This window comes from Gymnoscopelus braueri (assembly GCF_963280865.1).
Source record: "Gymnoscopelus braueri genome assembly, chromosome: 18".
Classification (NCBI taxonomy): Eukaryota; Metazoa; Chordata; class Actinopteri; order Myctophiformes; family Myctophidae; genus Gymnoscopelus; species Gymnoscopelus braueri.
In genome coordinates this window covers 13,705,529-13,730,399 of record NC_137618.1, presented here as the reverse complement: position 1 = coordinate 13,730,399, position 24,871 = coordinate 13,705,529, and the positions used below count along the sequence as shown (strand labels likewise).

The 24,871-nt window shown below is 41.0% G+C and overlaps 1 protein-coding gene across 1 annotated transcript; it reads left to right on the top strand.

Annotated features, from left to right (window-relative positions):
* Nucleotides 1-1,517: 1,517 nt before the first annotated feature.
* Nucleotides 1,518-19,036, top strand: LOC308106248 (lactase/phlorizin hydrolase-like; the record flags this gene model as incomplete). The annotated part of the gene is made up of 17 exons (XM_080457303.1): nucleotides 1,518-2,028; nucleotides 2,940-3,010; nucleotides 4,102-4,195; nucleotides 4,623-4,707; nucleotides 4,809-5,487; nucleotides 6,446-7,094; nucleotides 7,204-8,745; nucleotides 8,891-9,159; nucleotides 9,393-9,683; nucleotides 10,489-10,687; nucleotides 11,308-11,510; nucleotides 12,177-12,283; nucleotides 15,459-15,590; nucleotides 15,798-16,021; nucleotides 16,825-17,061; nucleotides 17,369-17,646; nucleotides 19,022-19,036. 17 exons carry the CDS (start codon nucleotides 1,518-1,520, stop codon nucleotides 19,034-19,036), a joined length of 5,586 nt encoding a protein of 1,861 aa, XP_080313429.1.
* Between the last annotated feature and the right edge of the window lie 5,835 nt (nucleotides 19,037-24,871).

The following is a 24,871-nucleotide window of genomic DNA, read 5'->3' as shown; positions in this document are numbered from 1 at the left end:
CCTGCGATCACCTGATATTTTATGATATTTTATGATATAAAACCTGACAATAGAGAATGAATGGATGTCTTCATGAAAACAAAACAAAACACAATTTTCCATACATTACATTTAGGTGTTAAATATTCAACCAGCCTTTTATCCTATTCCCTATGTTATCACCAAGTATGTTATGGGTTTTTCAATACCCATACATGGCCAGGAAATATACTCTTTCACACATTTATGTGGCAGTGTCACGTGTGTGTGTGTGTGTGTGTGTGTGTGTGTGTGTGTGTGTGTGTGTGTGTGTGTGTGTGTGTGTGTGTGCGTGTGTGTGCGCGTGTGTGTGTGTATGCGCGTGTGTCCAGAATATAGGCATCATCATTGTTAGACAACGGTTTCATGCTCATATATGGAGATCCCTGTTGTCTGTGCAAAACCAACATTGTTAGGCCATGGTACAGTAATAGTGTTTTAATTATGCCTAAAATACGTCACAATACTGACGTCATAGCTGACTGACATCATAGCCTTTTCGACTCTGTCTGTCTGTCTGTCTGTCTGTCTGTCTGTCTGGACAGAGGAAAAGAGAAGAGAGAGGGACAGAGAGAGGTTAGGTTGTCAGAGACACAGAGAGAGGAAGGGACAGAGAGGGGGAGGCCGGGATGGGGAGAGAGAGAGCGCGAGACAGACTCAATTTGGCTTCTCTAATCAGTCGTAACCCTGAAAGTAGCAAGATCTACTTTCCCAAGCATTCCATGAGTATTTCTCTGTATTTTATACAGTTTCTTTGTCATTTAACATCCTGTTTGACAGACGGTGTGGGCTTGACTGGATATGCTGCATGGTCTGTCATTGATGGACAACTGTGAGTGGCCTGTTGGCTATGCTGATAGATCGTGATTCTTCTATGCGACTCATTCCAAACCATTACACACTTGTGTTGTGCCTTCAGTTTCTGCAGATTAATCTCATGTCTAATGACACGACCTCCCACCTCCACCCCTTTCCTGTTACTCTCCAATGAACAAATAAGATATGTGAGAAAATACAAATCTTCTAAGCCTAGATTTGTTAGAAATATGTAAGCAAATATTAGTGCCAGTGATAGTGTGCTGTCATGGGTTTCTGGCACAAGAGTAAAATGCGATCCTAAGCACAATGTTTTCAATTTACTACGATGCCATTATCAGCTGACATGTGAGTCCAGAGTCCTTCTGACTAAACTGATAATCAAAGCGGCAATAAACCCTGCAATTCAACTCAATCTGATATCTATCGTGATAATCATATAATGATATGACAATGTAGGTATTATAACCTAATTATCTATTATGTAATGTTGCAATAGTTCAAACTGGAAAACATTATTGCTTTAAAGAGCTTGTCTGTGGGTGGGTAATATCAGTTCATCTAGAGGAGCCAGGATGAAGGGCCCATGGTGGATTCTCTCTCTCTGCCTTTTGTCTCTCTTTGGTTGTCAGAGTCGTGATGTGAGCGGACGAGAGGAGTTCATGCTCCTTGCAGGATCGTTAATGAGACAGTCAGGTAGAAACTCAGACGATGGGGCAAATTCTGCCTTTGACTGCACTGAGCCCAGACCAGCCAGATCCAGGGCCTATTTTGAGTATCTCAAGAGCAGGGGAGTAACACACTTCAGAGTGCTCCTGCCATGGTCTCAGCTCCTGCCCACGGGCCTCCCCAGCCAGCCCCAGCATGCTGTGGTGACCTGCTGCCGGACCCTGATGAAACAGCTGCTGGAGGTGGGCCTCCAGCCTTTGGTTGTCCTTCATGATTCTACAGTACCAGAAACTCTCAGGTCAAGGTATGGGGACTGGGAACGCCCAGAGCTCATCAGGGTGTTCGAGCAGTACGCAGAGTTTGCCTTTCAAGAGTTTGGAGAACTGAGCGACTCCTGGGTGACACTGAGCCACCTGGATGAACTTTGGAGAGATGAGCTGCCTGATGCTGCCCTTTCACTGCAGAATATCCTCCAGGCCAATAGAAACATCTACCAGCTCTACCATCGCTTGTTTCCTGACAAAGGTACAGTAAGTGCTGAAGATTGAATGAGAAAAACATGATTTGGCGGGAGCTTATAGTTCCAATCTGGATTCATAATGTTGTACCCCGCAGATGTAGTATCCTGCATTAGTTAACTTTCTTAATATCACTTAATATTTATAGAGGACATTTGCTCCTTGAATGAGCTCTTGAGTAATTGAAATAGCTCTTGGTTTAAATGTTAGCTGTATAATTAAACATTATATTGAAGCCGTAAATTATTTCTATTGTTTGCATTAGCACTGTGGTGAGGATCAGAGAGCGAATATTATTATTTCACAAAAATTGTTCAAAACGCATTTGGCCTTTGTGTAGTTGATTATTTTGATATAGTTAAGCTGTTTAGATAAATGTTGTTTTGATGTGCACTGGCTATCCCAGTTACTTTGTAGTACATACTTGTTATCGCAGCACTATAATCCCTAAACCATGTTGTTGGTTGACCAGGCTTCATACACTGATCTTGCTTTGCAACATGCATTGTACAAGTTGCTTATACATTGTCAGAATTTACATTTATTTATATTCGAAAAATTGTTAAAATTGTTCAATCAAACTATCATGGTGAAATGGCTTCTCTTGTACCTTTCATCCAACCAGCGCACTGCTGGTACATGTATTTGTATGTTGAAGAAGTATAGGCCTGTGCTCAGACGGTGGGAGTGATTTGCCACACACACACACACACACACACACACACACACACACACACACACACACACACACACACACACACACACACACACACACACACACACACACACACACACACACACACACACACACACACACACACACACACACACACACACACACACACACACACACACACGAGAGAGAGATAGAAGTTCATTGTGATAAGAGTGCTCTTCATGGCTTTTATCTCTTCACAGGAAGACGTCTGTCAATTGGCTTGAGAGCTAGAGATGTTAGTATTATTACCCAAATCAAACATCTCTCCATGGTAAGCTGCATCCTGTATAGGAGTACAAATGAATCTACACACAAAGAGTGTTAGGGAATCAGTGATAATTTTACATCTCTCAGTTCGGCACTTTGAATATTACAGAGGGGACTTGGCTCACTGTCTGCCTGCTTCATCACATATCACTGCACAAGAACCATGATGTTTTTTTTTTACATTGAAGTCCATTAACCACTTTAAACATGGCATCCCTATATTGGGCATGTCATTATAGGCAAACACTCTCACAAAAAAATCCCACAACCCTTTGCATCTTAACACGTTGTGAGCGGCTAATTTCACACGTGACAACATTGTACGTCAAAGTATGATTCAGGCTTAAGTGGTTAAAAACTATTTCAACATAGTCAATCAGGGCTGATAATTTAACACTGAGAGGTTGAGAAAATGGCTAAATCTCCCATAGTTCAAGTAACGCAGATTTTGCAGTACATATTTGTAATACATGTTTCATACATTGAAAGTGCGGTGAGCCTTTCTATTAACAGATTGTTCTTTCAAGAATGTTCTACAAACAAATGGCCATCTTGAAATAATGCAGATCATTCTATCAACTGCCAGAACATTCATGAATCAACTAATGTTTCAATCAAAACATGTTCACTCACTTCACTAATATTCTCACCCATTTAAATACAAACAAATTGTTAATATTGATTCAGAAATCAATACACAATTAAATCACTTGTATAGGCTTCTGCACTGAATGTATTATGTTTCATTCATTATGTATCAAGACTTTTATTTCTCCTTCAGGTGGATTTCTTGTCAGTGCAAATTGATTGTGACTGTACTTCGCCCTCGAGGTTTGAAGAGGAACTGAGAAACCTGCAGGTGCAGTAAGCATAAAAAAAAGTCTTCAGAATTGCTGCTATTCTGCTGAACTAATGAACTGGCAAATATTCTGATATATGAGAATTATATACAGTATGTACATTTATATATCAAAACTATTCACTGTAAAATGCACAATTTACAGTTGACATACATTTTATACTAAAACAAGTTGAGAAAAAACCTCCAATGCACCCACCCTGTATGACTGTTGATACTGTATATGTTCTATCTAGAGATCCAGCGGAGAGACATCTATCCTGCTATACAAGATAAACATTCAAGGTTGCTCCTCCAATGAATTCCAGCCACTTGGCATCATTTTGCAAGGTAACTGCTGACTGTGCTGAACTTTTAAACCAACCGTGATCTGATTCAATGATCCACCATGTAAGCTAGTTAATTGATACTATAAACTTTTACAGCACAATAATACGGCCTCTTTGCTGTTATCATAGGGAATAGATGTCAAGTTCCTTGTTTAAATGTTCCCATGAAAGGTCAAATAGGAACTTGTATGCATTATCAGTGGCATTATTTCTCTTATAGCACTATTATGATGAATTCAAATGACAGTACAACTCTATTATGACTTCAGCTCATAGCTCAACTCTGTTATTATCTGTTATGACTGTCATTTGATAGGTCATTTCTGTTATGAATGATAGTGATAGCTCAACATTCGTGAATTCAGGTGAGAGCTCAATGCTGTTATTACTTCATCTAATAGCTCAACTCATTTGTGTATTAATTACAGCTCTACGTAATGATGACCTCAATATTTTGGGGTGTGACATGTTGGACATTTTTGGCAAGCTGGACATTGATGACACTCCAACCAGGTAACAGTTTACTGTGATAACATGCATAGATCCAGAACTTCTAACATATACAAGTCTAATAAGAGCATCAATGTTTCACATAATGTTGCATCCACCTGCAGGGTACCAGGCTACAGTGGAAGCACAGTGGCAGACATTAAAAACAGTTACCAGAGTGTGTGGGATAGGTTTGGAGCCCAGATCACATCAGAAAGAGATGTCTTTCTGAATGAATCCTTTCCCTCTGACTTCCAATGGGCCATCTCCAGTGAGTCCTTCAAGGTTGAAGGTGGCTGGTCAGAAAATGGGAAGGGAGAGACCATTTGGGACCGTTTCGGTCATGAGAACAATGTTTTTGACAATCAGACAGCTGATCTGGCCTGTGAAAGTTACCATAAGGTAGATTATGATGTCTACCTCCTTCGAGGGCTCCTTGTCAACACCTACCAGTTTTCCATTTCCTGGGCCCGTATTTACCCGTCTGGTCACCGGGGGAGCTATTCGGAGAAAGGGGTTCTTTTCTATGACAAATTGATCAATGCTCTCATTGAGTCTGGTATAGAACCAGTTGTCACCCTACACCACTGGGATCTGCCTCAGGCACTGCAGGACTGTGGTGGATGGACCAATGTGTCCATTATTGAAGCCTTCAAGGACTACGCAGACTTCTGCTTCTCTAGGTTTGGGGATAGAGTCAAGACCTGGAACACTTTCAGTAGTCCCTGGGTAGTGAGCCATGCTGGGTATGGAACAGGTGAGCATCCCCCTGGAATAAAGGACTACGTGTTTTCTTCCTATCAGGTAAGAGTGCTAATATTTGTGCTAACACTGTTATATCGGAAGCCTTATTGTCTCCGCCAGGCCGAAAGGCATGGCGAGTGAGTATGTTTTGCACCCTGTCCGTCCGTCCGTCCGTCCGTCCGTCCGTGTGTCCGTGTGTCCATCTGTCTGTGAGCAGCTAATCTCCATCACCGTTGGCCTGGTCGCTGCGAAACTGTGCACACACACTCCCTGGATGCCAATTCAGAACCTCTGCCCCAAATTTTTCACATGGGCCTGTTATAGCGCCACCAGAAGGCCGATTTGTGCAACACCCATTTTTTTGGGCGGTGAAACCGCCCCTATAAGTGAGATTTGGAAAAATGTACATTTTCCTGCGCTGTGATCTGGGCCCAGGAAATTTGTAGAATTATCCTGCGCTGTGATTGGCCAATCACAGTCTATTCAGGACTGTGATTGGCCAGTGTCACATGACACATGTGCATAGCCCTATATAAGGAACCATAACTTGAAAAAAACCAAAAATTTTTGTTTTTTTCAAGTTATGGTTTCGTCCATCATAAAGAGTGTTTCAATAAATGTATTTATCTTTTGTACATGTGCTAGCAAGACACCGCCCACTTCACACAGGGTGTGATTTTTATATTACTCCTACAGATTTTATCCAAACGTCATGCAAATCGGTACACAGTATCTCTATAGATCAACCCGGATCTGTCCGATTTCCCAGATTCCATCCTCATTGGCTAAGGTTGGCTTCCAAACTTTGCAGGATTATTCGTTTTGAACAAATTTTTTTTCCATATTGGCCTGTTATAGTGCCACCAGCAGGTCTAATTTAGCAAAACACATTTTTGGAACAAAATGCCTCAAATCATGAGGCAAGTGTCGATTGCCGTGAAAGGCCTAAGAAGAAATGGCACCCTTTTTTACATTGGCCTATTATTTGTTATGTAACCATTATGTTTGGCTTTTATAGGTCACTCACAACATGCTCAAGTCCCATGGTGAGGCCTGGCATGCCTACAATGACAAGTACAGGAAGAAGCAAGGAGGGAAAGTTGGCATTGCTCTAAATTCAGACTGGGCTGAACCTGCCAATGCTTCCAGGACTGAAGATGTAAATGCGGCAGATCGCTATCTACAGTTTATGTTGGGCTGGTTTGCCCATCCCATATTTGTAGATGGAGATTATCCACCAGTACTCAAGAATCAGATTGAACAGAAAACAATGGATTGTCCTCTCTCTGAGCCTGCCAGACTTCCAGTCTTCACTGCAGAAGAGAGCCAGAGGATAAAAGGAACAGCTGACTTCTTTGGATTAAACCACTATACGTCCCGTTTGGTCAAATCCAGTGATGGGGGCTGCACTCCAGGACCTCAGGGGGTCGGTGACTACCTGGCACATGCGGATCCTTCCTGGTCCTCCACAGCGTCAGACTGGATCCATTCAGCACCGTGGGGCCTTAGAAGACTTCTCAACTACATTTCAACAGAGTACCTGAATGTTACTAAAGTGCCTGTTTACGTAACTGGGAATGGAATGCCAACTGAGTATAGTGGAGACACGCTGAATGATACCAGTCGAACTGAGTACATCAAGAGCTACATCAACGAGGTGCTGAAAGGTGACTTACACTGTTGCTACAAACAAATAACATTCATATCCAGTGAAGAAATTGAGAAATGTCATTTGTAATTTGATTTGAATGCTTGTATTTCTGTTTTAATATTTAGCAATCCACTCCGACAGAGTGGATGTTCAGCGTTTTACAGTGCAGTCACTCATGGATGGGTTTGAGGGGCGACAAGGTTACAGTGAAAGGTTTGGTCTACATCATGTCAACTTTGAAGATCCTGACAGGCCCAGAACACCAAAGCAGTCTGCCTACTTCTACTCTCAAGTTATCAGGCAAAATGGGTTCAGTTCAGAAAGCAATGATGGCCCTAAAGGATTCGAGTTTAAATTAAACGGGCACCAGCTTAGTCTACCACCATCTGAAGTTCCATCGAAATCCATGGTTGTCTGGGAGAAGTTCTCGCACCAGTCGAAATTTGCGAGGAAACTCTACCATTATGGTACCTTTTCTCACAGTTTCCTTTGGGGAGTATCATCCTCAGCTTATCAGATTGAAGGTGGCTGGGATGCTGATGGGAAAGGACCCAGTGTATGGGACACATTCACCCACAAACCTGGCAGTATTGTTAATGGAGATGTAGCCTGTGACAGTTACCACAGACTGGAAGAAGACCTGTACATGCTCCGGGCTTTGAAGGTGAAATCCTACAGATTTTCTCTTTCATGGTCCAGGATATTTCCTAATGGTCAACGTACTTCCTTGAACCAAAAAGGTGTTGACTATTATAACAGACTTATTGATGGTCTCCTAGCTTATAACATCACACCTATGGTGACGCTGTACCACTGGGACCTTCCTCAGGCTTTGCAAAACCTTGGTGGCTGGGACAATGTTGATATGATTGACATCTTCAATGACTACTGTGACTTCTGCTTTGCCACCTTTGGAGACAGAGTCAAGTTTTGGATGACCTTCAACCAACCTCATACAATCGCATGGTCAGGGTATGGACTTGGACAGATTCCACCAAACGTGAAGAAGCCAGGGGATGCACCGTACAGAGTAGCTCACAACCTTCTAAGGGCACATGCTAAGGCCTACCACACGTATGATGAGAAGTATCGCAAAACCCAGCATGGTTTGGTGTCTATTGCTCTCAACGCTGACTGGATTGAACCCAAAGATGTCAACATGCATCGAGAAATAGTTGCGGCTGATCGTGCTTTGCAGTTCCAGCTTGGCTGGTTTGCACATCCTATTTTTAAAAACGGTGACTATCCGGATGCAATGAAGTGGCAAGTTGGAAACAAGAGTGAACTCCAAGGTCTTTCACAATCCAGACTACCGTCCTTCACCGAAGAGGAGAAGGCCTACATCAGGGGGACTGCAGACATCTTTTGTATAAACCATTACACTACAAAGATAGTGGGGCATGCAACCACCAGGCTTTCTCCTCAGTCTTACGACTATGACCGGGACTTATCAGAAGCAGAGGAAAGTGACTCGCCAACCACCGCCATCGGTAACCAGCGAGCTGTAGCGTGGGGCTTGAGAAGGCTCCTCAACTGGATCAAGGAGGAGTACGGAAATCCAGAGATTTACGTCACAGAGAATGGGGTCGCTACAGAAAGAACGACCACATGGGACGACTCCGCAAGAGTATTCTACTACAAGACATACATTGATGAGGCGCTAAAAGGTAAATAGCCAGGCACACATATTTAGAAACACTTTTAATGATAAAATGATTACATTTTATCCATTGCCAATTCAAAAATAATTTGAATATTGCTTTTGGAATATCTAACTTTTTTCACAATAATTGCTTGTGTTTCCATGCATAGCCTATGACCTGGATGGTGTGAAGGTGAGAGGATACACGGCTGTATCTCTCATGGATTCATTTGAGTGGCTCAGTGGATACTCGGTAGGCTTTGGACTGCATCATGTGGACTTCACAAACCCAAACCGTCCAAGGACGCCGAAATACTCAGCTCACTACTACTACCAAGTCATGAAGGACAATGGCTTCCCAAGACCCGCTGATGAAAAGCCACTGTATGGACACTTCCGCAAGGATTTCATCTGGAGTACAGCAACAGCATCTTACCAGGTTTATTGACATTACTCGTCGTCAGGTGTATTTCCCCCTTTTTTGGGGTGACCTTATGATTTAAGCGTCCATCTCCTAGTTAAACTAAACAAAAACAATATCCAAATATTCAAAATCATTCAATGATGAATGATTAAAAAAAAAGCATCCCTCTTTCAATAACGTAAGATGAATTATTGAAAGAAGGCATTAACATTACTGTAATCTTAATTATAATTTGACATAACTTTCAGATTGAGGGGGGTTGGAGGGCACATGGAAAAGGTCTCAGTATCTGGGACAAGTTTGCCCACACTCCCCTTCGAGTGTTCAATGACGACACCGGAGACATCGCCTGTGACAGCTACAACAAGGTCGAGGAAGACGTCGCGATGCTGAAGAAGCTGAAGGTGACCCACTATCGTTTCTCCATCTCCTGGCCCAGGGTGCTTCCTGATGGAACCACCAGACACATCAATGAGGCCGGACTCGACTACTACTGCAGACTGGTGGATGGACTGCTTGCTGCCAATATCAAACCTCAAGTAGGTTTAGCTGCTGACATATAAATATATATATATATATATATATATATATATAATCAAATAGATTGATCACGTAGTGCAGTGGTTCTCAAACTTCAAGGACCCCCAAATTGACACTTATTAGCCCGCGGACCCCCCATTTGAAAAGATACGCCAGGGACCCCCCACAAGAGAAGATTTTTACGGCTCTAGCAGTGATTCTCAACCATTTTAATTTCAAGGACCCCCAGTTTGACATGCATTAGGGCTACGGACCCCCCATCTAATGGCATTTATGTCTCTGGGACCCCAATTTATATTGTTCGATCAATGTTAATGTAACTCTGAGAGTGTACAAATGGAACCAAATGGACCCTTACGGTTCCATTTGGTTCCATTTTGTACACTTTCAGAGTTGCAGACCCATAAGGGTCCATTTCCTAACTATCCATCATTTAGCTGGGGACCCCCTGGAACTCCCTCAAGGACCCCTGAGGGGTCCCCGGACCCCACTTTGCAGAACCAATGACGTAGTGTACTGCATTTCATCACATACTGTGTGAGTGTCTTTAAAGGGATACTTCACTTTCACATAAAATAAACATTAAAAAAATATATTTAAAAAAAATGAAAGAAGTTATGGCAAAATAAAGGCCCCCTCACACATTAGTAGGACACTCTAATGCGTGAGGGGGCCGTGATTTTTCCATTACTTTTTTCATTTATTTTTAATATATTTTTTAAATGTTCATTTTATGTGAAAGTGAAGTATCCCTTTAATTACTTTTCTCCATTGTCTTCATAACCCCCCCCCCTCCCCCCTCAGATTACCCTTTTCCACTGGGACCTTCCACAAGCTCTGCAGGACGTCGGCGGCTGGGAAAATATCACCACCGTTGACCGATTCAGGGACTACGCTGATCTGATATTTAGCCGCCTTGGCCACAAAGTGAAATTATGGATCACCATAAACGAGCCCTACAATGTCGCAAATGTGGGCCATGGCTACGGAGCAGCTGCCCCGGGTAGAGTGTAGAAACATTGAATGTAATAGAACGATAACAGTATTCTCCAAGTACACAGTACTCAGTACTATTGTTGAGTACCAGCTTTCCTTTACTTTTGCAGGCTGATTGATTAAGCCATTAAGACCGCATCTTTTTTGATTTGAGCAACAAAAAAAAAGCATTATTTTACACTTTGGCTATTCAAAAATAGCAGATCTACAAGCTCAGCTATGAGCTTGTAGATCTGCTATTTTTGAGAAATCGTTAAAAAAAATTGTAAATCTTTGATTATTTTTTTTTAAGCAAACATTTGTCACTCAAATCTTTGCCTCTGGGGGTCCCTGGAAAAAACCATTTTGAGATGGGGGTCCGCGGCCAAATACATATACATTTTGGGGTCCTTGACATGAAAAAGTTTGAGAACCACTGACAAGTTTTTTCAAAAAACAGTTTTTGGAAGACAGTCTAAAAAGAATCGGCCTCAGGTCTTAATGGGTTAAGTTAACGACAGGACAGTATACTAAACGTGCACATTATGCCAATATTAGATGTGCATATTATGCCCATAAATACCATTAACATGGAGATATCTTTTGATACATGAACCCTAATGGATTTTGCACCTTATCCATGTCCAGGCATCAGTTTCAGACCGGGCACTCTGCCCTACATCGTGGGTCACAACCTGATCAAAGCCCACGCGGAGGCCTGGCACCTCTACAATGAGAAGTACCGTCCGAAGCAGGGTGGACGCATCTCCATTACCATCAACTCTGACTGGTCAGAGCCCAGGAATCCATACAAGCAGGAGGACATTGATGCTGCGAGACGTGTGGTCCAGGTACAGTATTTGGCTACAAATTAATACCTGGAACGCATCTGTGTAATTTTTTGATTTGAGCTAAAAAAAAACATTATTTTACACTTCGGGCTATTCAAAAAATTGCAGATCTACAAACTCATAGCGCGGCACTCGGTGCCGCGCTATGAGCTTGTAGATCTGCTATTTTTTGAAAAATCGAGAAACTGTGTGCAAATTAATATATTTATATTCTTTTAAAGCAAACATTTTAACTCAAATCTTCGCTTCTGGGGGGACCCTGGAACAAAATGTTTTGAGATAGGGGTCGGCGGCCAAATACACATAATTTTGGGGGTCCTTGAGTTTGAGAACCACTGATGTAGAAACGTACGTTTTTCAGAATACTGTTAGGATTTAGAAGACGGTAGTAAGGATCGGCCTCAGGTCTTAATGGGTTAAATCACACACTGAAAGATGGGTGATTGAAAGATGAAGTTTGTACAGAAGTAAAAACTCAAATGGAAAAGGTAATCTATTAGATTAACTCTGGGAGCATGAGCCAGTGTGCAAACTCTGTTTTTCTATTCTACCAAATAAGGACCTCTAAGCGGTGTTACATGTTCATGTTCTTTGCACCAGCTAAACATAAAACATGAAATGGACAGGCAAGTCAACTGTTGTATGTCTCTCTCTTTTGGGGTGCAGTTCTACATTGGCTGGTTTGCTCATCCCATATTCAATGGAGACTACAGCGATATGATGAAGACAATCATCCGTGAGCGAAGTTTAGCTGCCGGCCTCCCAAAGTCTAGGTAAGATGAAACAGTGTGCTCTGAAACAAGAAGAAACCTATTACTGGAGTTGGGGGGGGGAGAGAGAGAGAGAGAGAGAGAGAGAGAGAGAGAGAGAGAGAGAACAACACTATAAAAAAGGTTGGGGAGATGAAATAATAAGATGGGGGGGGGGGGGAAACTACCAGAACCTTTACTCTAGCCATCTGCACTTGGTCTGACGTGAGTTCAGTTGACATAATGTTCTGTATATTCTGAGATAAATGAGATACACTTTATTAATCCCCAGGGGGAAATTAAGGGTGCTAAAGCAGCATGAAATGAAAAAAGGAAGAGACAATACAAACAACAGTCAACAATTCACTGACAGAGTTGCCAGATTCTGTGAGAGAAACAAGCAACCAGGTCTAGGAGAACCAGCCTAAAAAAAAAGACTATGGGCCACATGAGCACTTTTAGTTTAACATATACATCAGCTATTTCAAAATAGCAGATCTGCAAGCTCACAATGCGACGCGTTGTGAGCTTGCAGATCGGCTATTTTCAAATAAAATCTTGCGGGGAAATTATAATAAGCAGATCTGGCAACCCTGTTAACTGAACTCCTTCTCAACCATGCACACCTCGTACTCACACTCACAAACAAACCCACAAACATCACCCCATCAGGCACTCACTCACACGGCACCACATGCATACACTGGTTTGTTCAGTAGTCTGATAAACTCTTCAACACACAGTCCAAGATTTATGGATGACAACGGCGGGGGGGGTTCTCATACATTGTACAGTCTGCCAGCTATTGGACAAAGGAGAGTATACACCGCTCCGTTTTAATCTCTGGCTAAAAGGTGCTCGCCCTCTTCCTCAGCTCATCATGGAGTGGATGGGAGGGGTTTTCAAGGATGGAGTTGAGTTTGTCCCCCCGCCCCCCCCCCCCCCTGCAACAGGCTGTGCGGCTCCACTAGCCTACAGGCCAACGACGGAGCTGGCCTTCTTTATTATCTAACCCTTTAAGACCGGGAACGCATCTGTGTCATTTTAAGATTTCTTTGGCTATTCAAAAAAATAGCATATCTACAAGCTCGTAGATCTGCTATTTTTTTTAAAATCATGAAAATTTTGTGCAAATCTTTGAATATATATATTTTAAAGCGACCGTTTTAACTCAAATCTTTGCTTCTGGGGGATTCTGAACATTCGAAATCCTAACATCCTTATGTTGTTTCAATATCAGTGGTTCTCAAACTTTTGTCATGTCAAGGACCCCAAAATGTATTTGGCCGCGGACCCCCATCTCAAAATATGTTGTTCCAGGGACCCCCCAAAAGCAAAGATTTGAGTAAAAAAACAATTGCTTTAAAAAAATATATATATTCAAAGATTTGCACAAATTTTCACGATTTTTTCAAAAATAGCAGATATACAAGCTCATAGCACGGCACTCGGTGCTGCGCTATGAGCTTGTATATCTGCTATTTTTGAATAGCCAGAGAAATCTAAAAATGACACAGATGCGTTCCCGGACTTAAAGAGCTCCCAGGTTATGCCACCCTCCCCCGCATGCCACAGCACAGAACAGATTAGAATGCTGGCTACCACAGACTGACATCCTCAGTAGTCTGCTACACAGACGTACGCCTCCTCAGGAATTACAGCCTGCTCTGTTCCTTGCTGTCGACAGCCTCAGTGTTGTCCTTCCAGGCCTGGTCGTTGTTCAAGTTAACAACCAGGAACTAGAATAGAAGCCCATCTATATATACAGTCTATCAACAGCGGATGTAGTGGCTATTTGTCCTCTAAACAACAACCAAAACCCAAAAGGCCACTGAGGCACCGGGTAGCGAATCTTACACATGTCAGGGATGGAAATTAGTTGTCCAGGCAAGTATCATACGTTTGCGGTGTCATTTATTCCATTTAGCTTCTTACAGGTAAAGACAGCAAACCTTACAAGGGTTCAAGGTTCAAGGTTGTACTTTATTGTTACAACTTGTGTACAGGAGGTACATAAGAGTAGAACTTATTTTGGTTTGGCTTCCTTCAGACAATGCAGCAGCATAGGTAATAATAACAATAGAATAATGATAGAAAACGTAAAAAGATTTAAAGAAAAGAGTGCAAAAAGAGAATAAAAAGAGCATCATCAAATCAAATGTACATGTGCATAAAAGGAAAAACAACTTGGTATGTTGTATACACCAACAGCATTTCTTTCTTCAGTATAGCTGCCACCTATCTTTGTGTAAAACAACTTCACAGTATATTCTATATACAGCAGATAAGGTACAGTAGGAGTTACAAGTAAAGAACATGTGGTATCATGAATCATGATGGTATTATACTGTATCTGCTTCACTCTGACCCTGACGCTGGTAAAAAAAAAGAAAAACTGTGCACCTTCCCTCTGAATCTGATTCTGTGCCTGTCTGATGACTTAAATAAACCCACATGTGCTCCCAAATTGCCCAACACCTTCAAAATAAAAGCATTTAGCACAAATTAACAGAAAGAATACGATTGTAATCAAAATCTTTCAATTAATTCTACCAAACTAAACAACAACAAATAAATAAAATACATGTGAAATAATACAAAACAGTGAATAGCTCCAACATTGGATATGAGACTGCACCGATATACAGTATACAGTGTCAGCCGGCCTACAATATTGGGTAAGCGTATATGTACAGTCAGTTATTAACATTGAATGTAGTGAGTTAACATACAATCTATCAACAGTCAAATTAATCTATTAACAGTGAATATAATGGGTAAAAAATATACAATCTCAAGAAAACAAAGAAAGAATGGCACTCAAAGATTAAGATTTGTGGGAGTAAATGAATAATTATTAGAATTATTTCAAGTGAAATGATGAGGGGGAAGAGGCTTGATGTTTTATGGGTTCAAAGTAATGGATGATCCTGATCCACTCCAACTTTTGTGATAAACTCCATTACAACAATACAAGCCAGAAAGAAAGCATACACAAAACAGCCTAAACTGTAATTTTCAACATCTCATGGCCACTTCACTACCATACGATTCATGGACCTTATTGTGTAACGCTATACTAATATTGTCATGCTGATAGTTCAGCTGAAATAAAACAGTGCGGTCTCATATCCACTGTAGGTTTGACATTCGGCTTTTGAATTTTAATCAAAGTCATTTGTTCAATTGACCTCTGCAGGCTTCCTGAGTTCACCAGTGAAGAGATCCTTAGGATTAAAGGGACCCATGATTACTTTGGCTTCAATCACTACACCACAGTCCTGGCGTTCCCTGTCGACTACGGAGACCTGCAGCACTATGACGCCGATAGGTAACAAACTACCTACCAGAAAATAAACAGTGGCTGCTATGCATAACCTAGTATAGTATAGTACAGAGAACCTGGCCTAATAAATGACTAGAGCTAAATTAATTGGTGCCATTAATGCCATTTTATTATTTAGTGTGTACTGGGGTTTTACAACACCTTAACCACATTAAATCAGATCATTTACTCGATGCCGGTATTTTAATTCAGGGGTGCAGGAACAATTGCTGACCGCACCTGGCTGGACTCGGGCTCTTCGTGGTTGAAGGTGTCGCCGTTTGGATTCCGGAGGATTCTCAACTTCATCAAGGAGGAGTATGGCAACCCACCCATTATTATCACAGAGAATGGCATCTCAGAGCGTGGGCCCATAGATCTCAACGATGTCCACAGGAGCCACTTCTATGAACAATACATCAACCAGGCCCTTAAAGGTACAGTATGGCACCACACTTTACACCTTTACACTTATAGGTAGGGTAAGTGATTTTCTTTGGTTGAAATAAGTGTTAAATAGCTCTATATTCTGATAGTACTCATTGCTATAGAGTGTTTGTTCAATAACAGGACTCTCCTTGTCTTTCCACCTCTTTAATAAACAGAAAATGCATTTTCAGTTCAGTTTCAGTTTCATTTCCAGTTTTATCCAATCAGGACAGAGAACTCAGTCAGGATATAGATTAAAGAAATTCAATTGGAAGTGATGACACTAAGAAATGAGCAGACACAATTTTAACTGGAACACTATAAAATTTAAGTTGATAAATGGGTACTTTCTCCTGATTGGCTGAGATTTTGTCACCTACCTGAAAATGTATTTTCTGTTTATTAAAGAGCTGGGGAGACGGGGAGGCTCCTGTTATTGAACAAACATTCTATAGCAATGATTACTATCAGAATATAGTACTTTAACTTTTTTACCAAAAACTTTTTGTTTTAACCAATAAATATCACTTACCCTACCTCTAAGCAGTGGAAGACAATCCTAGCTCTAATAAATTAGAACAGAGAATGTAACTATTTGGTGTGTGGATCTTTCAGCTCTAATCTATATGGTCCAGCACCCATTGCATTGGATATTGGGATGTGCATGTCAATTCTATCTTTTCAAAATCATAGCTTCACAAATAGCTTGTAACACTTTTTACACAAATTGTTTGAAGTACAGATTTCAGCTACTGTTTGCTCAAATCACTTTCTTCCAGGTAAATGATGATGCTTGTTGTCTCGTTTGCAGCATACTTAATAGATGGGGTCAATGTTTGTGGATACACCGCTTGGTCCCTTATGGACAATCTGGAGTGGGCCACCGGATTTTCTGAGCGATTTGGCCTTTTCTATGTCAACCGCTCAGACCCTAACCTTCCACGTGTAGCCAAGAACTCTGCTGCCCGGTATGCAACCATCATCTCCTGCAATGGATTCCCAGATCCAGCTTTAGGTCCCCATGAATGTCTGAACCCTGAACCTGAAGGTAAACTACAATAGATAGAGGATGGAAAGGACATTTGCTCCAAATGATTATTTATATATACATTAGCTGATCAATCATGAATGTTTATTGTTCCGTTTGCCCTCATGGTATGATTGTTCTATATGTAATTTGTTAAATACAAAGTATATATAGTCAAAGTATAGTACATGTTTTGACTTTATAGTATAAAGTAAAAACAATAGCTTGTCAGTTATTACAATGTTCCATGTGTTTTTGGAAGCATGCAGTATTAGAAGATTTGAAAAATATGTGTTTCATTGGAAAATTATTATTTGTTCCCTTATAGGAACAAGTGCACCAACCACACCACCTGTAACAAGTGCACCAACCGCACCACCTGTAACAAGTGCACCAACCGCACCACCTGTAACAAGTGCACCAACCACACCCCCTGTCGTGGACAAGGACAACATAATTCACTTCCTGGGTATGGAAATCTCTCCTAGTGATGCTGAGACTGGACTTTACACAGTGTTTGCGTTGCTCATTGCAGCCACCATAACAACTATATCTGCAACCTATTGTTTCCTGAAGATGAAAAATAAATCCAAGAATCCCTCCTTTGTAGAAGCTTTGAACATGGAAAATAAATTATAAAAACTAAATTAGTTTCTTTTTTTTTAAATCATTTCTTTTTTGGTTTTTCAATGGAACATTTAGACAATCATACTCAAAACAAAGACAGTGAAACAAACAAAATAAATAATGAATAAAAGATAGTAATCAAGTGGTAAAAGCCAATGGGGATGAGAGGAGGACAACAATGTGCAGCGCCGAGGAGGGCCCCACGCCCCTGCAGCCCCCGCCACGGACTGGAGATGCCGAAAACCTCGACCCAAACCACCGGGCACAATTCTTATGCCCAGTACTATGGGGCGGGGCAACGCCACCCCGCGGCGAAATCAACAGAAGCCACGGGGCACCCCGCCACCCCAATCCTCCCACATCCGAACAATGAGACGCAGGCCAGAAATCTGCGGTGCCCCCTGTATGTCATATAGATCATAATAAACCATTCTAAATAAAGATCTTGAACCAGTCTGAATCAATTACTCTCTTCCATAAAGTCCAAAAAGGGGGACCATACCTCCAAAAATACCTCTGCCTTATCCTGCATTTCATATTTAAGCCTCTCAAGGGTTAACAGAGACATTATTTGGGCCATCTACATATGCTCATTTGGAATATTATCAGTCTTCCATAAAATGTAAATACATTTATTTGCCAAAAATCTAAACAAATCAAACAATTTTCTGTGTGGAGAGCTCATAATTACATTTAAAGGGGTAGTTCACCCCCAAAATAACTTTTTTTCTATTGATTACTGACCATCTGGAGCCTTGAATTCATAGATATTTTTTTGTTTTTGTCACATTCCTAAGCCAATAATTTGATTATAATAAATGTGTCCCCATTGATACCGGTAGGAGACACAAATGCATTTGTGTCTCCTACCGGAATCAATGGGGCTAAATTTATTATAATCAAATAATAAAGGAAGGAATGCGACAAAAACAAATAAATATCCATGAATTCAAGGCTCCATGGGGTGAGTAATCAATAGAAAAAAAGTTATTTGGGGGGTGAACTACCCCTTTAAGTCAACTCCTAAGAGGTACAGAAGAGGAGGTTTCCTCCTCTTTTGTCAAATATTTTGATTAAAGCATGAATTGTTTGCCAAAAGGGTTTAATCTTTGAACAAAACCAGAACATGTGGAATGTGAATATGTCCCCTAAGTCAATAAATTTACATTTATTGCATAAAGGTGAATACTCCTGGGACATCTTATTTCAACAAACTGGAGTTAAAAATGTTTTGGAAATGAACTTGTAGTTATGTTCCAGCACTCAGAAAGTGTAGATGGGTTTACTTTTGCACATATCATTGTCCATGTTTCCTGATAATTGCATTTAAATCTTTTTCCCATATCCTTTTTAGAGGCTGGAAGGATGAAGTCACTCTATCCCTAAAGAACTTTATAGATGTTTGAAGTGAATTGTAACATAGATTCAGTACTAAAAAAAACGTTCTTTCTTGTTCTAGCTCATCTAAAAATATTTTTCTGAATCAATGATTGTAAAAAGTGTCTCAACTGTAAATACTGGAAGAAGTTAGGGGACAAACCATATTCCTCCTTCACCTCTGAAAGGGATTTCAAGTCTGTGTTTCTATTTAGACAACCCAAATTGTTAACGCATTCATTAGTCCACCCAATGACTTAAACTTGCTAGTAAATCCGGATTATGAGAAACAGGTGAAAGAACAGATATAGGCCTACTCTTTGTTAGTTTACAATATTTTTTGCAATTAGGCCAAACTGATAAAACACCATCAATAACAAAGGATTTGTTAAGCCCTGCCAAATTCTTATTTATAAATGGAAGAGATTAATAATTAAAACTAATTTAGTTTATATAACCAGTCACATGGCGCTACTTTTTCCTGGGTTTTGACATTTCTACATTTACAACCCGTACATCTACATAAACGTTCAGATTTCAAATATAAAGTGCTGACCCCACGGCCATGGATGCAACAAGTTCAAACGCCAGGGTCTAAGTACCCGTATCTTTCGTATTGTTCAACAAAAAGCATTTTAATCCGATCGGTGGCTATTTTCTTAGAATTTTCTGCATTTGCTTTCAACTACGCGACCCTATCGGTTGGGAGGGGTACTGCACTGTGATACAACATAACTATGAAAGAATGGCCGCCGATAGGCGTAAAATGCTTATTATTGAACAATACGGAAGATACGGGTACTTAGACTGGGGCGTTTTAACTTGTTACGTCCGTGGCTGTGGGGTCGGCACTTTAAATTTGAACGTTTCAGTAGATTCCGGGTTGTAACTGTAAACATTCCAAAAAACAGGAACAAGTAGCGCCATGTCATGATAGTCATGTTTCAGGGCTAAGACTGCTCCCTGGGTGCTGTAATAATGGAGTCTGGCCTTCGAGGAAGCCATGAAGTTTAAATCATGTTACCAATCTTCACTAGGAATAACATTCATTGCCTTTTTGGTGTGTGAATTACTGCTGAATTCTTTCTTGGCCAAGTTTCAAATGGCAAAGCTGTGTGTAGTGACTTTACCTGTAGCTCCTCCTACTGAGTCAGACCCGTGCATAATCAATTCAATGTCCAGAGCAGTTGCATCCTCTTTGGATATGTCAATCAACTTATTAAACATTGGCAAAGCAAGCAGTTGAAACTGTGTTTCTTACAGCATTCAACCCCATTAAACAAAAGAAAAATTGAACGGCGACCTGGCACATCATGATATACATAGCCTACAGCATGGTCAAAAACTGTGTGGCCTTCCCCAATTACACACCTGCTGTCAATAACGCCTTGCCCGGTGTGATTGGCTGCGCTGAGTAATACCATTACCACACTGTGCCATGAATTAAAACAAACAAACTAAATAAACAGAAATTGTATTTTGGCTCCAATACTGTGTTACCATTGGGTTCGTGGTTTATGCTATGCCAATAGTTATTTTCATATGATGCCTTGGTTTGGTCTAAACAAACAAATCACTACTGTTGGTTTTGACAAATAAAGCCATGAAACGTTATACACACTGGAGACAGTGAAAGATGCTTTATTTAAAAACTACCTGCAGAATATACAGAAAAAAACGCATATTTTTTTTATATAACTTGAGATGAGATAATTTGAGTTGGTACACACAATTAATGGGTATTATTTAGAACAGGGGTCTTTAACAGGGGGTCTTCAAAAGACTATAGCATCCCTAGTCTGGTGGGAAAATGTGCCAACAATTGCCGATCTACAAGCTCACAACGTTTTGTAAGCTTGTAGATACAGCTATTTTCGGCAAAGAGGTTTGGTGTAGAACAATACAAATTATGACGAGGTTCACAAACAGTCATCTCGAGACCCAAAAGATACATGTGGTGTCTTCCATGGCCCAAACTTACAATTACACATTATAAATAAACCACTTAAGCCCTATTTTTTTTTTTTTTAAATAGTGAAAATATCTACAAGCTCAGAACACTTGATGTTATGAGATTGTAGATCTGCTGATTATTATTTAACATTTCTCAAAAATATTTTTATTTCCAGACATCTTTGAAAAAAGGTTCTTTTTTCTTTTTAGAAAGATTTAAAAAAAAAAAAATACTAATGAACCATAATTGTTCTGCAAGCAAAAATAGGTAACCCTATTTGGCACACACTGCACTGGCAATGCATGGTCTCTAATCACATTTATGATTTACAACCTTCATTGAGAGTCTGAGTAGGTCATGAACAGGTTAACATCCACAAATCAGTGATTTTGGACTTGAAAACTGAACATGGCATTATCATCACAAACATGTCAATGATCAAATAAATGCAGGTCCTTCGTGATCAGGGAGTGTTTGCTGCTTATGTGCTGAAAATGCATTTAACCAATTAAGCCCTATTTAAAGAAAATAGTCAATCTACAAGCTCACAACGTGTTGCATCCTGACAGGCCTCAAGTGAATCTACAAGCATACAGACGCACATCCATACATCTATGTGAGATCGCCTTTTATCTCTCTGATGTGATGTTTGGCCGTGTCCACAACTGTGCTGTGTGAGGTGAGATGTGAGGACCTGCATGCTCAGAGGCCTGGGGAGACAAGAAAAGAGACAACATAGGTCTTACTACACTTGTTGACTTATTGCAACTAATATCCTGTAAGTCCTGTAAATATCATGTACATCTGTCTGTTCTGTATACTTACAAAATCCTCATTTTGAATAAAGTCATAAATTTGATTTGATGGTGAAATCTACCTTTCTCACATGGGCAGCTCTGCCAGAGCGATCTCCTCGAAGGCCATTTCCAGGGTCTGGGGGCGAGGGCAGAAGCGCCGAGCGGTTGAGGAGGCCACTAATGGCCATTTGAAGAATCTCCAGTGTGATGAGGAGGACAGACAGGCCGCCGACGACGTACATGGTGCGTAGGAACATGGTCTTCTCGATGGGGCGTGAGAACTTGCAGAGGGTCTTCTCGATGCTCGGAAGCGCACACATTGGGCTTGTGCACTCCACCGGTACCACCTCCAGCCCATACATCATGCCCTGACCGTACAAGAAGACAGCCTCCAAGGTGGCCTGCACCAGCAGTTGGAACACGTACGCCTTCCGCGCCTCCTTCCCTGGCTTGGCGTACAGGATCATCATCCAGGAGTCCTGCTCCACGTCACGGTTGGAGCCACGTCTCATGAAGACATAGATCAGGTACCCAAGGGTGGGCAAGATGATCATAATCACATAGAGCTGCCAGAAGCCGGTGAGCGAGATGGGTGCAATGGCATCTTCGTAGCACTCGCGTGTGCAATCGGGATACTTGCTGCCTTGGCTGGGATACGCTGTGTTGCAGACAAATGCACTCTTGTCATCGTGAATGTAGATGGTCTCTCGAAAGATGAGCAGGATGCGGAAGATGATAAGCACAATTAGACAGACTTTACCGATAGTGGTGAGCTGGTTCATTGTGTCTGGGTTCACAGGGGGGCCTCTGAGATCTGTTTGGATAAAAAGAGAGACAACTTTAAGAAACTAGTAGTACATCTTGAGGCTTTTAACAGTAGTTTTTAAAACGGCAATATTGGCCAATATTTGCCGGGGTCGCACTCTGCCAGCAGCCTATAGCTTTGGGACCTGCATCTCGGATCTAGGCTACAGCGAAGGGAGGTTCCAAACGGGGCTAGCACAGACCAAACTTCTACACAAAAGCGATTAAGAAGGACAGAACACTTATACATCCAAATACAAAGTTATATACTTTTTTTTTTAAGGCTAAAACAAACACTAAGAAACCAGCTCAAACTGCGCATTTCTGTCTCTAAAACAAGACACAGTCAGAGGACCACGCAAGCAGCGAGGTCGAGCAAAGATGAAAGATGCGTCTCTGCCGCAAGGCAAGGCTGATCGAGTGACAATTCAATTCAATTCAAACTGTATTCCATACACACAGGGGATCCATAGTAGAGTAGTAGGCTACATACAAATCATCAACATCACACAACAAATTAAACAGAAAATAAAAAATAAATAAACATACAATCATAAATACATATAGCTCCGTTGAACCTCACTCTCCTGGAGACTGGAGAGTGACAGTCCTGGTGTGAACGAGCCCTTTTTTAGACTTATATTCACTGATCAAACACTATTAAGCTTTAACACAGAAGAAACCACAAACGGGCAAAATCATAGCCTACTCAAAAAGCCATTAACGCTCAATATAATTATTGAATTAACTCATTTTAAATGCAGATGCTTCCTTAACGCATATGGACACATAAGATATGAATAGCCGTTTGGACTCAATGACAGACTTGGCTGTTTTGTGTTTTTGTTTCCGTAATTTTAGAAAGAAATATAACTCAGATATTTGTCAAAATTAGCCAATATAGGACATAGAGAGGTTTAGCTTCAAAAACAGAGACTGAGTGACACTGGACTATTACATGTATTAGGCCTACATTTAATTGTAATAGCAATGTGTCGTTGGCCTAGCCTGACACTCAGCCTGAATTTTCATTTCGTTTCACTCCATTATTCAGTCTGAAAGCCCTCTCAATGCAGCCCATTTCTGAGATGGGGGCGTGGCCAAAGTGGGACTCCACTATGAACCAACGCGATTGGTTCATACTGGATTATCCCGATCCCGATTCGTCGTACAGATTTTCAACCGAGCAACACCCGCCTTCGACAGCGTCACCAGACCCTGAATGCGAGGCAAACGATTCAGGGGGTGGAGCCAGGCTATCGTTGGCCTACTTGTTCCGAATAATCAAATAGAAAACTTACGTTAAAATGTAAATGTCTCCTCGTCTTTAGATGAATTCTTCGATGTTGTCTGCTCTCTCCTCTACTGTCTAAGCAGTGGCGCGTCTGAGAGAGAAGAGGGAGAGAAAGAGAGAACGAGGGAGGGGTGGTGGAGGTCTGATTGGTTGGATTGAGAGACCTGCCCACCTACGTTAACGTGCGGCCGCACGTCACAATTCAATTCAAATGAGCTTTATTTGTATTGGCATGAGAAAATTTCACTTCAAACACTTAACATATCTAAGTTTGAAATGTTGAATACAATACTGGGGAAACAAAATGTAAGTATTACATTAAATACGTAAATATGTTATTTCAAGACCTAACTTTATAAGCTATGTTGTATATATTTTCGTAGTGTGGTCATTACTTAATTTATTTACGTTTTGCAGTCGAGACAAGGCTGTGGAACTACAGTATCCCAACCTTCACCTCATATTGTTTTCCTCATTCATGCATCCCTCACATGCATCACATTTCTTGATGGCTTTACAGTGGTGTCAAAATTACAGGCACATTATGCATAGAACATGATTTAAATCAAATAGTGTGGGGCGGCAGTGGCTGAGCTGCAGTGATAGCAGGTTGGTGCCTTGCATGGTTTCCCAATGCAACTCCTCCACCATCGGTGTATGAATGTGTGTGTGAATGGGTGAATGTAATGCACAAACTATGTAAAGCGCTTTGGATAAAAGCGCTAAATAAATGCACAATTTACCACAGAATAATGTGTTCATGTTGAAACGTCAATATCAATTTAAAAGTTAGGCTATTTTTCTTTTACAAATTTACAAATGTTAAAAAAAGCTTATATGATCAACCTCAATAGTTACTTTTCTTTGAAATTATACGAATTAAACTGTTTTGAAAATACAAGCACATAAAGCGCTTGTTAACATATATGTAACACAGCGTGAAATAGACTACGTCGCCACCCTTTAGTTAGGCTGAGT